The sequence below is a fragment of the Meles meles genome, chromosome 9, assembly GCF_922984935.1.
Source record: "Meles meles chromosome 9, mMelMel3.1 paternal haplotype, whole genome shotgun sequence".
Taxonomy (NCBI): domain Eukaryota; kingdom Metazoa; phylum Chordata; class Mammalia; order Carnivora; family Mustelidae; genus Meles; species Meles meles.
In genome coordinates, this window is record NC_060074.1 from 38,915,874 (window position 1) to 38,934,392 (window position 18,519).

General features: G+C 40.8%; 1 protein-coding gene across 1 annotated transcript in view; it reads right to left on the bottom strand.

The window, feature by feature from the left end:
• Nucleotides 1-3,053: 3,053 nt before the first annotated feature.
• The window catches only part of SLC16A14 (solute carrier family 16 member 14), a 28,926-nt gene continuing 13,460 nt past the window's right edge, over nucleotides 3,054-18,519 (bottom strand). Inside the window, exons 3-5 of the mRNA XM_046019793.1 lie at nucleotides 17,293-17,436; nucleotides 10,697-11,671; nucleotides 3,054-5,542 (exon numbers count right to left, since the gene is read on the bottom strand). Coding sequence (XP_045875749.1) covers nucleotides 5,391-5,542; nucleotides 10,697-11,671; nucleotides 17,293-17,436 — 1,271 coding nt within the window. The 3' untranslated portion in view covers nucleotides 3,054-5,390. The remainder of the gene's footprint in view (nucleotides 5,543-10,696; nucleotides 11,672-17,292; nucleotides 17,437-18,519) is intronic.

An 18,519-nucleotide genomic window follows, 5' to 3' on the forward strand; every position in this document is an offset into this window, starting at 1 on the left:
AATTTATGCAACCTCATTATCATGGAATAAGCCATTTTGATATCCTTAAGTTTTCCTATGTGGAAACTCAAGCAAGAGGTAGGTATACTTCTTAGCTTATTTTACAATATAACTTAAAAATATCCTTCTAGATGGCTTATGCGTTTTAAACTTAATATAAAAATCACAATTTTAGAATTTAATAGTCTTTTATTCTAAAACTTAAAAATTTACTTATGTTTTTATTATATTAAGGATGGACCATTTGCTTTAAAAAAGCTCATTAGAGAGCTTGCTTTCCTAGCCCACAGCTGCACTGTCTAAACCTAAAGATGCTGAAAAAGGGGAAACTGAAATCTGCTAAAAAAAAAAAAAAAAAAGGCAGGAACATGAAAGAAAATCTTTCCCAAGATTTATCTCTTCCTCAGCTTTATGATGTTAAAATCCCACCTTTCTGGTGCCTCTTAAGTTGTGGCACCATTTTGAGAATAATAATGTAGAGTTTAAAGAAAAGGGAACTGAGTATTTTAAATGTAGATGTGATGAGTTCATTAAAAGCCCCAAATTGATCATTACAGCCTTTCAAGCGAGAAATGCAAAAGCCATTGAAGTACAGCTCAAGGAAGTGACTGCACCCAACTGGCAGGAGACAGACATAGGCGCCCGTTCGGCTGACGCTGCTGAATGCCTGCTGGATGGAGAGTCAGCAAAAGGAATCACAGCAGCACCACTTTCTAATGATACAGTAGCTTGTCATATTAAAGATTTAGCTGCAAACATGAAGGCTGAGTTAGTGTCTTCTCTGCAGTATTGTACTTTTGTCTCATACACGGACAAGTCAATAGAAGTGACTAGACTCGCCATCTTGCTTGTGCTCATCTGATATCAGCACCAGCTAATCTGAGAAATTCTTCTTTTTTTAAAAAATATTTTTTTATTCATTTGAGAGAGAGAGAGAGAAAGAGAGAGAGTGCACAGGCAGGGGGAGGGAGAGGGAGAAGCAGGCTCTCCACTGAGCAGGGAGCCTGATTCGGGGCTCAGTCCCAAGACCCAAAGATCATGACCTGAGCGAAGGCAGATGCTTAACCAGCTGGGCCACCCAGGCACCCTCCCTTGCCCCTCTGCTGCCCCACACCCCTGCACTGATCTTTTATGTAAATGCTTGGGGACAAACTGAAGTGGCCCTGAAACATTCACAATATTGAACTATTTTATTCACTCTCATGGCTGATCCCGGAGCACCTGTGTGGATGCTTGCACTGATGGTGCAGAAGCCATGGTGGGGGCATCAAAGCACCTTAGCACAGGTCAAAGAAGGAACACCAAAACGTCCGGGAAGCCATTGTATTTTTCACGGCCATGCGCTTGCAGTCAAATAATAGCCAGACTCACTTATCTTTGATGAAATCTTAAAAATGATCACCTTTTCTTTATTAAGTCTTTCTTCGTGAGTCCACATCTTTTTAATATTCTGCGTGACAAAATGGGAAGTAGGCACAAAGCATAGTCTCTACAAATCAAAGTCCAGGGGCAAAGCACTTCCATAACCAATGAAGCTTGCTCGTGCCTTTTGCATGAAAAGCCGTGTTTATATTTGGCAGACACATTATTGAAAATGAGGCTGTCACTTCAAGGAAAATAACTGCAGTATTTGTTGCCAACAATAATATTTAAGCTTTCCAAAGGAAATCAGAATTTTGGGTAATTTATATCAACCTCCATGAGCTTGTCCACTTGCCAATTGAGATAGCATTTACATACCATGAAGTTCACCCTTTTAGAGCATATAATTCGGTGGTTTTTATAGATTCACAAAATTATGCACAAGTATCTAGTTCCAGGACATTTTCATCAGACCAAAAGGATACCCCCTTGGCAATGGCCACTAGCAGTCACTCTCCATTCCCCCCTCCTCCCAGCCTCTGGCAACCACCAATATGCTTTGTTTTTATACATTTGTCTATTCTGGATGTTTCGTAGAAATGGAATCACACAAAGATCGCATGATTTTTAACCACATTGTATGAAACATAAAAACATCTGGAAGATCCATAAGACTCAGTAGACCAATATTTTCCTAATGACTAAAGTGCTGTTACCACATCATAATTGGGCGAAAGATCCATCCAAAGTGCAAGGCAGATCAATGGCCTCTAAGTGAAGACTGTTCAAAGAGTTCATTGATACTATGTCAGATTCCACATTGCAACAAACCTTTAAGAAATACAAGTGTGTTGAGTTTTGGCATGGTATAAAATAAAAAAACCTACAATTCTCTGAGAAGACTATTAAAATACTCCTCCCCTTTCCAACTACATATTGGTATAAGGCTGAACTTTTTTTCTTGCATGTCAATCAAAACCACATATCACAGCAGATTGAATGCAGAAGTGAAGATGAGAATCCAGCTCTCTTCTATGAAGCCAGATATTAAAGAAATTCACAAAAATGTAAAATAATGCCACTATTCTTTTTAAAATGATTTTATTTATTTTGGTTGAGAGAGACAGAGAGCACACAAGCTGGGGGACAGGGCAGAGGGAGAAGCAGTCTCCCTGCTGAGCAGGGAGCCAGACATGGGACTCGACCTCAGGACCCTGAGATCATGACCTGCACCAACTGCAGATGCTTAACTGACTAAGCCACCCAGGTGCCCTAGATGGGTCTTTAAAAAAAAAAAATAGTTGCATAAGTACCATATTTTATTTTATAGTTCCCCATTGATGGACATTTAAATTGTTTCCAGTTTTTTTTTTTTATAACAAACAACAAATGTAAGAATCTTTGTTCATTTGTCTCTGTTCATATGTAGGGAAAAATTTTAGAAATGCAATTGCTGGATTAAAAGGTGTGTACATTTCAAATTTAATTGCTGAACTTTGCACTTCTAACAACCACCCTATGGGATCCTCTCCAGGTGGTTCTATGACCACATTTAGAGAAAAACTGGTCCAGCGAAAAGAACCACACAGATAAACATCAGTTATTTCTTAGGACTTTCCCCACTTAAAGCCAAGAAAATAGAGATTTTACACAAAAACACACTGACCATCTTTAAAGAGGACAAAATTTATTTCATCGTATGTAAATAAAAATGATTTAGATATGCGAGGGGAACACGATAAAACACACGGGATAAATATACAATTAACTCTTAATAATATCATCAAAGAACTGTAAAGAATAACGTAGTTTAAACAGGAAGTATGCATATATTTGCTGTAATTCTTCAGAGCATTCTCTTTTATTCTGTTGTCAACATGAGTACTGCAAGCAGGTTTTACTGTTTTTGTAAAATAGGAACTTCTGATTCGGTAGAAATCACTATTCCATCAATGCAAAGTCAACGAACACCTGTATAAATTGCAGATCTAACTTCGGGATAACGAAAGCCAGGGAACTAGAAAAAAAAATTCCTGTTTAAGATGCACAGACAGCAGCGTGAACATCAGAATGCATTGACTAGAGCACCATTGAAAATACTTCATTTGGTGTTGTCTGAAAATGAAAGTCATGGAAGTCATGTAGTCAGTTTTAAAACACACATGTTTTCTCGGTCTCATTATCTGAGTTTACAGTAAATATATATAGAGAGACAGCATTGTCACAGGATTTAAGAGTACCTTTATCAAAATAGACAGCTGGATTCTTAAACAGTAGCCAAAGCTGTAATGATAACAAATAGGTCATTGTGTTGAACCAAACAGAGGATGACATGCAATTTATTACCTATAACAATTTACAGGCGGTTCTTGAGTCATTAGAGGTAATATTGAGCGTGTATACTAATCATGCTTTTGTTTCTCCTTTCCATTAGCTGCCTTTTATTATTATTATTGGGATTTTGGTGGCCCCTTTGATTATACAAACCCTTCCCACTAGACATGAGAGCAGGAAATAATGGAGATGGAAGAAAAAGGAAGCTTGTCCCTGTAATTCCTCGTCAACAGCTCTAAAGTGTTTGGTGGAGGTTGTCTGAAACTGCTGGCTAAAACAAAGTTTGGGGTAACACTCTGTGATTCCAATTGTTAGGACTATTTTTGTCTCTAATTACCAAGGTTAATTGAGAATGGTCTGTGCTCACTTTAGATAAATTTGACCCAAGACGTTGGCAATGATATGAAAGGATCTGTGTGTATGCGATGAGCAAATTGTTAGTAGAAATTGAAATAGTTCTAAAATGTGTGTAAACAAGTAAGGCAGCCAGAAATTTCCAAATGATTCTGGGGAAGAACATTTTACAGGCTGAAAACGGTTTGGCTTAGAAAAATAGAGATCTCAGATAAAGGAAGAACATCATCTGATGTCACGGATTACAGTTATGTTGTGTATGAAATGAGTCAAGAGACCAATTTTCAAAACCGTGTCGAGCTCAGGCAAACGTCTGGTCTATATGACAAGAGGCCCTGGAGAAGTGCTGTCAGTTACCACCTACTCCAATGTCAGGTGCACAGAGGTCTAGACCAAGGGCATTCCATTTCTGACCCTCACGACTTGATAGTCTCATATTTTGGATCAGTAACACACTTCACAGATAATTTAACTGCCAATATACAACCAGCAGTTTCGTCTCTGTTTTACTACGCAGGAGAAACTCAGAAAAAATTTGTATAAACCCCGATCATGCTCATAAATGAAGAGGTTAATGATACAAATGAAAGTGCTTGAATCCTAGCCCTTGATTCAATGTTTGCGTGAAAAATATAACTTTTTGCTAAGGAAATTATTACTATTTATCTAGGTTTTGAATTAAGATTCAGTTTATAACTAATTAGTACTAAACTAGGATTGAAGACAGATGCTTTTCTTAGAGGAGGGTTGAAAAACTATACTCCCTAGCTGCAGAATTCTTTCATAAAAATATAAACTGTTTCTTTCATTGTACTAAATGTATTATCTGTGAAATTAGAGCCTGCCTTTGCTTTTCCGTAGTAGATCAACAGCTCCCTGTAATAAGTTCTGAAGGCTAATCAGATTCTTGTGCTTGAAACCCATTTACCGATAAGCTTTCCAGAAGCATTTAGAGAATTTATTTTCACTGTACGAAGAGTAGATGAGTTGACAAGACTTTATTCCTTGTCTTTGCTTCAGAAGCTGTTTCTAGAAACCTTAGTCCCAGTGGATGACGAGACAGAATAGATTTTGTAAGGGCTTTTATACCAATTATTTAACAAATTGTCTTGAAGGACATTGTCATCTTTAAAATGTATGTCGTCTTTCATCCCTTCCGACATTGTTTCTCCCCAAACGGAAAGGCAGTGCTGCTTTCAAATGAAGTCCATGGCATTTACAAATGACAGTGCCGGCTACCAGACAAAGCATTTCCCAAAGATGTCATGGGCTCCTCACAGCAACCATGTGAGGTAGGCATGGGTCCCCCAAAGAAATCTTACAGGAAACAGAACATGACGCTACACATGTGCACCATCCATGTATTTTTTTCTGGATTGTTCTATCATTTGAATACACGGTTGAACGAGTAAAAAGAGTATCCCTACCATGTAAAGTAGGCCGCAAATATAGAAGGAAAAATCATATTTTTCTGTGATGTCATAGATCCAGCCTGAAAAACAAAAAGGAATATATTCAGTGTAACCTAGTTGGTAAGAGTCAAGAACACAATTATTGCGACTGTAAATATTTCTTTTTTTCTTTTTTTTTTTTTGCAACTGTAAATATTTCTATGGGAATTTATTTCTATGGCATGTCATTCCCCAAATGTATCAGTTTGCCATTTTTTAAGCCCAGGCTATATAAGCCAGAGTTTCGCAGTGCCTGAGGTTAGCTGGCATTTATCTCCCAAGATGCTAGGGTACCTTACAAAGTGCTTAAGGCAGGGAAACAGGAGCTGGCCGACACTTGGCAGGATCTGGTTGGCAGACTTCAGAGTCTCTCAGGCTGGGACAAAGCCAGCAGGGAAAAGTGAACCTAATGATTTTCTTTTTTCACAGATCTTTTCTCAAACCTCCAAAACTCATCTGAAGAAGTTTCTAGGGTATATCAAAAGAAGCTGAGTGGAAGACATTTGAACTTACATTCCCTGTGGAATATTTGAGAGTAAACATCAGTTCTAGAAAGAATAAAATTTTCCATGTTTTACAAAATTCACATTTACAGCTATGAAACTTTAATATTTCTATATACAAAGAACTTTACATTGTCAAGGATAGAGCCTTCAATGCTGACTAAATGATCAGTTTTTAATACTATAATCTAAAACTTTCATATAATAATCTTACTAGGCACTCTGGAAAAAAACTATTATATTTCATGGATTCTAAGATATCATGAATTGCATGATGCATCATTATCTTCTGTAGCAATAAGAAAGAGATATCCTTGTCAATGAAAATATGACTCCATGTTTTCCTGGGACTTTGTAAAATGCATTCCAATTTCAGAGATGTTAAAATGTGAAAGAAAAGCCTCAGAAACTATGAAATGTGATTAGGTTTCAGTGATTAAACCAAAGAATCAGTCACATGTCAGGGCCCCCACGCAGCCAAACCATGTGAACTGAGAGGATTAAGCTATGCACAGGAATTTCATTTACGGTAAAAAAGTAAATTTTGAACATTCACTTTTGTTCATATCAACAAGTACATTCATTAGCAAAGATATAAGGAAAATAGGAAGGATTTAAGGACCAAACGTTGTATTCCATGACCACTTTTCAAATAACATCTTTTAAAAAATATCCAACTGGCAAACGAAGGCATAAATGCAACTCAACCTTCTCCCAGCTGCAAATCGCTACAGGAAAGTCACTGCTTTTTTGTCTGACTTCCTGGCAATTGTGTGTCATCTTTGTTTATTGTGTCTCCTGCATAATTAATGCGCCAGGATGAGTCAAAGTAGTCATAAAGAAAAACACTGGACAGCCTGAAACATTTATATATTGTAACCACTCAAATCTGTAGACTCCAGATCTCCTTTAAATGTTAACCAACTTTTCTGAGCATGTTGTTTGATACACACAAACGAAGAAAACACTGGACTCCTGAGATGTAACTTTAGTAAAAGGCTCTATCAGTTTTTCCCAATCTCCGATCTGAGACAAGAAGAAGAAGGGAGATGAACCATCTAATCCAAAAAACAAAGACCCTGGCTTCAGAACTGAATCCGAAAGGCGCTGCGACACTGACATCTGAACAGGAACACACCTAACTTGGCTCAGAGGCACCATGTGACCACCGCGCTCCGCTGTGAATTACCAAGACGCAGTGGTCCTCGGGCAGTTAATGCAGCAAGGTCTGTGTCTACAAGCAGAGCGTGGGACAGGATTATCTAGAAGCTACCATTAAAAACAATCAGTAAATACAAATGAGGGTCTCATATTCCACTCATCCCCTATGAAAGCCGATCTTGTCACTGCAACAGTTAAAACTGTGTTATTTTTTAAAGATTTTATTTATTTGAGAGAGAGAGAGCAGAGTGAGAGTGAGAGACCACAGGAGTGGGGGTGGAGGACCAGAGGGAGAGGGAGAAGCAGGCTTCCTGCTTAGCTTGATCCCAGAACCCTGGCTAAGCCACCCAGGTGCCCGGAATCTGTGCTTTTCTTATGATCAAGTGACAGAATAAACGATCACTATAAATCATGAACACTAACAGCTGGAATGAGCAGAACTATCCTTGCAGCTGAACACGGATCTCAGAAATAGGACAAAGTCTTAACTGATTGGAAAATTAATTTGTACTTTGTTCAGAGTGTTTATCGACTTCTTTTGTTTGAAGTGGTTGAATATAAGTTCCGGGGGTCTGTGAAGTGGCCCCTACCTCTTTCCCCTGCAGCCCCAAGCTTAACCTTGAGCACAAGCCACAAGAGTTTCAAATACGTTTTCTCTTGGCTCCTTGTCTGTACATACCCTTATGTAAAAACACCATCACTCTTAGCACAATCTAGCATGCCCTTCCCTCCACTCCATCTCCCCTCTTGTCTTTGCAGACTTTAGAACACACTAAGTATATTATACTTTGTTACAGTTGTTAACTGAGTTCATTATATTTTAAAATATTTTCTTTCCTCTAAATGTATAAATGTTTGAAAAAGGTTGTCTCAGTAACTCATGTATCCTTTTTTCAAAAAATGCCCCCAACTTGACCAAACAATTTCATAGTAGGATTGGGGGGGGGGAGTAATCCTAAATTTTATGTTAAATTAACCCCATAGATTTCTGTAGTCTACCTTTCAGATTTCTTTCTTTCTTTCTTTATTTTTAAAGATTTTATTTATTTATTTGACAGACAGAGATCACAAGTAGGCAGAGAAGCAGACAGAGAGAGGAAGGGAAGCAGGCTCCCTGCAGAGCAGAGAGCCCGATGCGGGGCTCGATTCCAGGACCCTGGGATCATGACCTGAGCCGAAGGCAGAGGCTTTAACCCACTGAGCCACCCAGGCGCCCCTCAGATTTATTTTTAAAAGACTCTGGATCCTGCCCTTTTTCTTTGGTGCCCATTTTAACATTTCTGCCAGTTTGAATCCATTCCTGTGTCAGAGGCAAAGCGGGTCGGGAGAGACAGGACTTCACTTCGTGCTTTGATCCTCAGCACGCATGGATATAACTCTTCGGAGAAACGATGTTTCTGACAAGCTGCCCACCTCATTCATCCTTCACCACTTCTCCCTACAGATCTGATCTCGGTTCCTTGGTTCAGAGCCTGGCATCCTTGGCATCCCTGATCCAACCATCAATTCAAATCAACAGCTTCCAAGAAAAATCTGGTTCCCTATTACATTGCATTCACTTCTCCTTTGAGTCTGTCAAACGAGGAATGATGGTTGTTTTACTTATTTATTAAATAGGTCTTCCCAGCCTTTGATGGAAAACACTGCAAATTGTTGCTAGGCTCTTACATTTTAGGCAAAGAGAGGAGGTATATGCAGATTCTTAGTCAAATCCGGGGGCCACGTTTTGCTATATTTTACACTGGAAACATCTAGAAAAGTAGGCACTATTATTACATCTTTCCAGGAAAGGAACTGAATGCCCAACAGTATTATAAATGAATTAGATCAAGAAGTTCATGTTGTTAAATGACACAGCTGCAATGTCTGTTTCACTATCTGATTGTATATTCTTCGCCTAAATGGAACTATGTGATTGTCTAACACGCTGGTAAATGGTGCCAGATTTCTTAATGCCAGTAGAAGCCACTTTGAAAAATGGAAAACACATTCATTTCTGAACCCATTAGAAAAGAAAAAGGTAATGTGAACAATAATTTTCCCTGTAGCAAACCCTGCAAGTAATAATTCCTAGCCCATTTTGAATTTCTAGCAAGAATGTAATGTGGTAATTTGGTCACTCGTACTGAAAGTCACTTCTGAACTATAAGGCGTAGAAGGGTTTCCTAAAATGCACCTTGGTTCTTAAGCCTTTAGTCAACCAGCTGCCAAGTTGTCACCTGTATAGACAAAAAACCGTGATGTCTTGAACATCAAATTCTGCGGGGCACTTCAAAGTAAATGTGTTGAAACAAGCCTTCTGCCAGTGGGGTCTTAGGATGGGAGATGACTCTATGATCCCTTGAGAGACTGGAAAGAAGGGGCGGGGAAGTATTTGTCCTGCACCCATGGGGTTCCCTGGAAGAGGTATTCCTGCAGAGGATATGAAAATGAAGGGCCAGGAGGGGCGAGATTGGCAGGGAGTGTGGGCATCGGAACATGTCAGGCTCTGCCAAGTCAGCTTACAACACGGCACAAAACCTCCAGCAGCCTCCATAAACTCTTTATCAATGAAAGAAGGAGGCGGAGAATCAAAATCAGAGAGAGGTCTGTGGCCACTGCTGCATCACCAGCTTAGAAGAGGCTGGAAGGGGCTAGGAACCCCAGATGCAGGCAGTCTCAAGAAGCTGAAAAGGCAAAAAAAAAAAAAAAAAAAGAGAGAGAGAGAGAGAGAGAAAGAAACAAAGAAATCCTTCATAGAGCTTCCAGAAAGAACAGTTCTGTGGACACCTTGATTTCAGCCCATTGTGATCTAACTTAGCTTCCTGACCCCTAGAACTGTAAGATTATAAATATGTATTGTTTTAAGCTGCTAAGTTTGTGACAATGATGATAGCAGAGGTAAGAAACTCCTATGGGGCTAGATCTAGCTCATAGATGTGTTGTGTGGACCCACGCACGGTGTTTTACAGATCTGGAACTGTTATGGTTCCAGATTTGCACGGTGAGCAATTCATTATGCACATGATTGTTGAACCCCTATGTTGTACACCTGAAACTAATGTAATGTATGTCAACTATATTCAATTAAAAATAAATTAAATTAAATTAAATTAAATTGTAAAAATCTGGAAATGGTTACGGAAGAGCCCGAGTTCCTAGTTTTTCTTGGAGGGGGGGACCTCTAACAATAGAGGATTTGGTAATAATTTTCCATATTTCTTAGTGACAGAAATCAGCTGGAGTTGGGTAGAAGCTGCCTCCTCCCGGCTGGGGCAGGGGTTCTGCACTATTCCACTGCCCACTTGACCAGCCTGGCCAACTTCCCCTGCAGATAGAGACCCAACGTTCCTGCACATTCTGCTTGAAAGAATGACCATTACCTTGCTAACATTTACAAATGAGAAGCTGGGGGACTGGAGTGGGAACAAAAAGGAGCATATACACAAATGGGAACTTCTTTCTTATTTATCTTGGACTTCAAAATATGAATGAGAACGCAACCTCACTCTCCACATGTACTCTAAGCTCTTAAAACCTTGCGTCGTTTACCTGCGAAAGGTGGTCCCAGCAGCGCGGAGATGCCATTGGCACAGATGATGATGCCGTAAGCGTTCGCCAGGTGCTCAATCCCCACCAAGTCTTCAGTCACTACGGGCATGAGGGAGAAATAACCGCTGGAAAAGCCTATCAGCGCGCAGATGACCGCCAGGCCAGCGTACGTGTGCATCAGGGGCAGAATAAAAATACTGAGCACAAGGGTGAAGTTGGCCATCAGGAAGACATTCCAAACGCTGATGCAAGGTAAGTCGGCCACAACGCCCAGGATCACTTTTGCAAAGATATGCACTATTGCTATAATTGAAGTCAGAGGGAAAACATCATTTTGCTCCGATAAATTATACAAATTGACGATTTCCGGGAGGTGGATGAAAGGGATGACGAAGCTGCTGTAGGCAAACAGAGCCCAGAAAATAAAGGCGACGAACATTCGATTGGTAAAGAGCGAGGCCGTCCCAAAGTAGCCGGAGTACCAGTCCCGGAAGCCCTTCCGGACTCTCACGGTCAGCTGGCTGGCCGTCTTCAGAACCCCGAAGGCGCAGGTGGTCTGTCTGTGCCCCGCCTTCTCCTTGCTCGCCCCGGCCTGGGGGTCACCGCCGGTCTCCTCGTTCCCGGGCCCGCCACCCTTCTCTCCCGCTCCGCCCAGCGGCCCACTGGACCTAGATCCAGGGGAGTGAGTCAGCACCACCCGCGGATCTTTCCCTCCGGGGTTGTTCGGGTCTTTCCCCGGAGAGAGGGGCCTCATGAGCGCCCCGCAGACACACAGGTTTAAGGACACTGCGCCTTGGATGAACATGGCATTCCGCCATCCGTACTCCGCGCACAGGTACTTGAGCAAAACCGTCATGAGGAAGGTGCCGAACCCCGTCCCGGTGGTGCTGAGGCCCTGGGCGAGGGCGCGTCTCTTCTGGAAGTACCTCCCCACCATGACCACCGCCGGCAGGTAGGCCATCCCGCTTCCAAAGCCTGCGCGGGTTGGATGGGAAGAAAAAGCAGACGGCATAACATTAAATGGCCATATCCGGCATTTGCAGCCTGTAGAGGTCATCTGCCATTCATTATATCCGTCCCTATGCTATTTCTTTTCTTTTTTTTTTTTTTTTTTTTTCAATTACACAGAGAAATAACGTTGGTAAAAAAGCAACCTTGTGGGTAAGCACAGTTAGGGTCACGGAAGCTTCCAGCCCATCATCTCCCTCCAGGAGAGCATGGGAGAGCATGGGCTCCTCCAATAATAAAATAAGCCAGCATCCTCACATCAGAATATCAGAATGAACGAACGGATGAGAAGGTAGATAAATGGAAGAATGAACGGATGTTGGGGCCCTGCTGTCCGTGCTAATTGCCTTAAGTGCCCAGGAAAGTATTTTTGTACCAGCGGATGGAGAGGAATTCCGGGCAATTTGCAGAAGCCTCAGGAATGGGTTCATTTGTTCACAAATTAATAGGAAGAATAAAAGTAAGGTACCTATAAATATACCCAGTGACTGGATGTCAGTACCACCTAATGCTAATTTGCAGCTCTGATTTTCACTTGTATCCTTCTTAGAAAATTGGAACAGTTTGTAATATCCGTTGACAAAACTAAAAGGCTGGTGGGGGAGATGGTGTGCGTTGGGGGCAGGGGACATAACAAAACTGTGTACTTCTTGCTCAATTTTGCTGTGAACCTAAAACTGCTCTAAAAAAATGAAACCTATTTAAAAAAATGAAATGAAATAAAATAATATAAAATGCTGGCCAAGAGGTTGTAGGTTGCATTCTCAACTTCTAGGTACAGACAGAGGTAAACCATAAGACCCACTTCAATGATCATGCGGCCATATGGTCCTAATACTTAAGACTTCCTGACAATGGAACGGCAGCATGAGAGTACAAAAGAGACTTTGACCAATCTTGTTTCCCAGAGCCGAAGCCTCCTTAGTTCATTATCATTGAATAGTTTCAGAAATACTTGATTTTTAAAAAAAGACAAGAACCATCGTATATACAATTATAGAAGTCATTACCATTAATTGAGGACCAATGTTGGACTACTTACTTCATAGGCTTTATGTAATTGGGTTTTCACAGTAACCCAGAAGTTAGCTGTGGTTCTACTTTTTTTTTTAAGTTTTATTTATTTAAGTAATCTCTACACCCAGCGTGGGGCTTGAACTCACAAACCACAGATCAAGAGTTGCATGCTCTTCAGACTGAGTCAGCCAGGCATCCCTATGCCCTTCTTTTGAACCTCATGAAGAGTTAGGTTACTTTCCCAAGACCCTGCTGCAGGAAACTGGAGAATCCTGGGAGGAATTCAGACCCCACTGCCCAGCCTGTTCCTTTTCCACTGCTCACTGCCTCTCCCACTGAACCGCTCATACCCCTCTCCCCACCCCTGGCCCGTAGGATTTTGAAGAAGAATTTTGCTTCAGCCTGAATTTCTAAAAGAAACCTCCAGAAGCAACCTGCCTCCTTTATTTATTTGAGAGCAGTGATATTTACAGCAACTGTCAGAGGTCGTCAGGGTGGATACCCTTGTTTTAAGAACAATTAAGCTTCTAAGTGATTCCCAGCAGAGGTGGGGTCAGGTCCCCAAGCCCCTTTGCAAGCCTCAGTGAGGGTAATAATAATTACTTGCATTATGAGAGAAATAAGCATGAAGAAAACAGCCATCGGTAATTTTGAACTAAACTCTGGATTAATTTTTATGATGTTTATGTTCACAAAAAAAAAAACCCCAGAATTTCTCATTTCCTAATATCTAAAGAGGCAGAGAAAAGTATTTAATAGCCCATAAACATACTCTTTCCTCCAATTGTAAAGTAAATCTCATGTAATTCATTTCAAGTGCAAATATTTTAGTATAAGTCTCTAATAGAAGAATTCTTTAACCAGCATGATTATATCTTAACTGATAAAATGAACAATTCCTTGATATCATGAAATATCTAGAAGGTGTTCACATTTCAAATTGTCTCATAAATAATTATATTTTCAAAAAACCTTTCTCTTTAATCAGGATCCAAATAACCACCCAGTCACCCCTGTTGATATGAACCTTAATGCTCTTTAAATTTGTTTTTTTTTTCTTGAAATTTATCTCTTCTTTCTTGAAATTTGTTGACGAAACTGGGTCATTCGTCTGTGAAATTTGTCATCTGGATTTTGGTGAGAGCACAAAATAAGTTTAATTTTTTAAAAATCTGGCTTTGTTACTGACAGTAACCAACATCCTAAATTTAATGTGGTTATGGATTTCTAAACAACAGCGGGATAAAATGATTAATAGGAAGAGAATTGAGGTACCCAAGCCTAAAAGCTGCACTCATTCTAACTTAGTGTGAATAATGGACGCTCCCATGTGTGAGGAAAAAAGAAATCCATGGCCAGTGGTACAAATATTTATTTCCCTGTTACACTATCCATGCCCTTGACAGAATCCCTTTCCTCATGTGGTTTTGCTGTCTGTTATGGGCACAATTATTCCATGAGCTTATAGGACAGGCCTTGGGAATATGGGTTTTAGCCAAGTGGTCAGTCAAGGCGTGTTAATGTCCAGCCCTGGGCAGGGTCCTAGAATAATTCTTCACCACAGCCCTCCCAGCCAAGTGGAGGAAAGAGGTCCAGATGGGAAGAAAAAAAAATCCTGTGATCTTGGGTCAGTGTGGATGGGGGAAAAGATGTTTTCAGGAGACAGGCTTAAGAAAATGGACCTCTAGGGGCGCCTGGGTGGCTCAGTGGCTCGGGTCATGATCTCGGGGTCCTGGGATCGAGCCCCACATGGGGCTCTCTGCTCCACAGGGAGACTGCTTCCTCCTCTCTCTCTGCCTGCCTCCTGCCTCTCTGCCTGCTTGTGCTCTCTCTCTCTGTCAAATAAATAAATAAAATCTAAAAAAAAAAAAAAAAAAAAAAAAGAAAATGGACCTCTGCTAAGGCTGAAGAAATTCAGTACAGACTTCCTTGGCTAACTAAGGTTGCTCAAACAGACATTCTTTTTCTGCTTAATAGAAGGATACTCCTATACAGTTTCAATTGTCTAGGTGTTAAAAAAAAAAAAAAAAAAGAGAGAGAGAGAGACAGATACAAACAAATCTGCCTCAAATGCTTTTTGGAAGGAAGAAGGATAGCAATAAAGTTTTTTTTTTTTCCCCTAAATGTAAATTGTATAGTGAAATATATCTCTTAAGCACTTGCTTTTTTAAGATCTTCCCATCTTTCTTTTCGGTTAAATAGGGGCTAGATTGCCAATCAGTTTCCACATGCCTCCCTAATGACAGCCCAGGATTTTGTCTGTATAAGCTAACTGATTTAGCTGGATTTTCCAGTTACATATAGTTAGATATATGCTTGTGTGGGAGGTGGATACATTTATTTTCTGAACTTTCGTTGGGTTTTTCGTGTATAAAATGTGGGAAGCAATAGACTGTCCTTGTCAAGACACACTTTCCTTTCACCAGCCCTCTGATTTTTCTCCTATGTTCTTGGGTCCAGAAATATTTGTTAAATATATAAGTGAATGAATATGGAAACAATAAAATGGGACGCCTAGGTGGCTCAGTCGGTTAAGCATCTGCCTTCTGCTCAGGTCATGATCCCAGGGTTCTGGGATCAAGACCCACATTAGGCTCCCTGCTCAGCAGGGAGCCTCCTTCTCCCTCTGCCTCTGCCTGCCGCTCCCCCCGCTTGAGCTCTCTTTCTCTCTGACAAATAAGTAAATAAAATCTTAAGAAAAAAGAATAAAAAATAATATGGAAACAATATTCTTTGGCTCGGTGGGTTGGGCCGCTGCCTTCGGCTCGGGTCGTGGTCTCGGGATCCTGGGATCGAGTCCCGCATCGGGCTCTCTGCTCGGCGGGGAGTCTGCTTCCCTCTCTCTCTCTCTGCCTGCCTCTCTGTCTACTTGTGATCTCTCTCTGTCAAATAAATAAATAAAATCTTAAAAAAAAATTTAACTTAAAAAATTTAAAAAATTAAAAAAAGAATATGGAAACAATATTAATTGCAGGTCAATAAACAACTGCAAGAAATAAAGTTCATGTAAACAAAGAGGCTAATCTTAGGAATGTCTAAATGATGAGGTTTAATCTCAAGTCCCAGTTTGTGGGATCAAGTCAGTCTGTATAATCAACCACCACCATATCCCGTTCACTGGGGTCTGTGCAGGGACCCCAGTGTGTGGCTCCTTAGGCTCAGCAAGAATGTTCATTTCCTCACCTTTAGTATGAAAACCCCTGTGAGGACTCTATGCATTGGAGTGCTTGGGGGAAAGTTTCTAAAATACTCACGGGAAACATCTTAAATTACTCTTGAAGAACAATTACCAAGTTCTTCAGATCAACGGTTTTTAACCTATGCTTCAAGGGACAAAGAAGAGCTTTATGTATAGATGTGGATCGGTGTAAATTACGGAGGACCAACTTGCCAGCTTTTTGGTGAGCAGGTGTTTGTGTTCACGTCTCCTGTTATCATAAAGCATGCCCTTAAGCTCATTATAAGAATGTTACATTCTATATGACAATTACATATTAGCTAACACTTACTGAGGACTCTATTTTGTGACAATCATCATGCTAAGTGTTTTATACAGATGATCTTCTAATCATTTCAACAACCCTGTAAACCAAGTACTCTTAATGATCCCATTTTGCAGATAGAGAAACTGAGGTATGAGTAGGTTAAGTAATTTGCCCAAAGTCAGCAGATAATAAGTGGGTGGCGGGGAAGCAAGGTTTCCAAATTCTAACTTTTACCTCTTATACCAACACTTCTGCCCATGTGTCATTATTAGGACGGTAGTTCTGTACTCAAAAAGAAAGTCAGGCTGGATCTGGTTCACGGCAATCCAATTGTACAAGTAAGAAACTGCTTCTTATTTATGTGAATCCTGTTGATAAAGGAAATTATAGCTGGAAATGTATTTTGCAGAATGGATTTTAAACCATGCTGCCTCGTAACCAGTGACTTAGATTTGCTTTTTAAGAGTCTACATATATGTGAATTTTGCTGCTATTTCATTAATTTGAATAGGGCTGAAGGAGAAAATAATTATTCTATGATTTATGCTCCATTCTGTAGTTATTAAATGAGAGAGTGTTATTAGCTTTCTTAATATTCAGTCCATTCATCTATGTATTATTACTTTCCTTTTCCTATTCCTCATAAGAGAGAAGACAAGCACTTGGAACCAATCATGAAAAATTTAATTAAATTCTAATAGGAAGGCCAAGTACACTTGTTATGTTGTTTTTCCACATGTAAGGCATATTTAGTATCTTATATTAAAAAGTATTTCCTGGAGTATATGGTGGGGTGGAAGAAAAGAAGGACAAAATATGGGATGCCTGGGTGGCTCAGTGGGTTAAGTGTCTGCCTTCAGCTCAGGTCATGATCCCAGGTTCCTGCTCAGCAGGGAGTCTGCTCCTCCCTGTCCCTCTCTACCCTCCCGCACCCTTGTGCTCTCTTGCACACTCTCCCAAATAAATAATATCTTAAAAAAAAAAAGACTAACTATTTTAATGGCTTTCTTTCCTCCACAATTATTCATTGTCAAAATGCCTAGCAAATATATTTAAAATTAAGGCTAAAAAAATCAATATCCTTACCAGCTGTCACTCCAAAGGTAATAAAGAGATAATGCACGTTTGCGGCGTAGGCGCTCAGTACCCAGCCCAGCGAGTTCACCAGCCCTCCGATTATTGCGGTCCGGCGACACCCACAGGTGTTAATAAACAAGCCGATGAAAGGTCCTGTCGTGGGACATTAGAAAGGGAGTTAACTGATGGTGTTTTATTTTCATGCTTTCCTCTCAAATCCTCACATGAAGACAAAGAGTAAAACATTACTAGGGCTATTAAATAAAACGAACCCAACCCCCCATTGCACCATATGCAAATAACTTTTAGCATGCAAAGATGGGTTTCAGTAATTTTGCTGGACAGCACAAGGTTCTAGGTTTTCAAGAAGGCAGACCTGAAATAGACAAATGAGTTAGTTTGTTCTCTTGTCTACAGCACAGGTAGGTCTGAAAACTAGCGGTCTATGGGCTTATTCAGCCTGTGGATGTATTTTGTTTATTTAAAAGATGTTTTGGGGCACCTGGTGGCTCGGTTGGTTGGGCGACTGCCATCAGCTCAGGTCTTGATCCTGGGGTCTTGGGATCGAGCCCTGTGTTGGGTTCCCTGCTCAGCGGGGAACCTGCTTCTCCCTCTCCCTGCCACTCCCCACCACTCCCGCTCTCACTCTCTCTTTCTGAAATAAGTAAATAAAATCTTTAAAAGATCTTTTCAATCAGTTGCCAGCATTTAAAAATTAAGAGCATTCCCAAGAAATCCAATGGCAACACTGAATCCCGCAGTTTCCCACATAGCCAAGATGGGCTGGAGCAGCGCCATGGCTTTCCGATTCCCTATGCCCACACTCCTAGTTTGCTGTAGTCACTACCCCTCCCTTTGGTCCCGTACTTGGCCTCCTGCCCTCACTTACATTACTTGTTATTTGAGTTTTTGACTCCAGACCTAGGGGGAGTACAGCAAGGGGGTTCTCAGGACTCCCATGCTTCCAGCAAAGAACTGATAGCTTATTCTCATGAGGACACCTGGATGCAAACCGTGTTGCAAAGAAATTCTCATTGCTTCGTACTGTACTTCAGCCCCTGCTGACTCTCAGTCCCCTTCCCTGTGGTAAGGAGTTCAGAGCCTCTACTTCAATGACTCTCTGCCTAGGCTGAGCAGTCAGGCTATGGATTTTTATGACACTGTGTGGAGACTCAGAAATACACTTTAGTCCACAGACAGTGCCGGGCTCACAGCAATATAGTATTGTATGACATT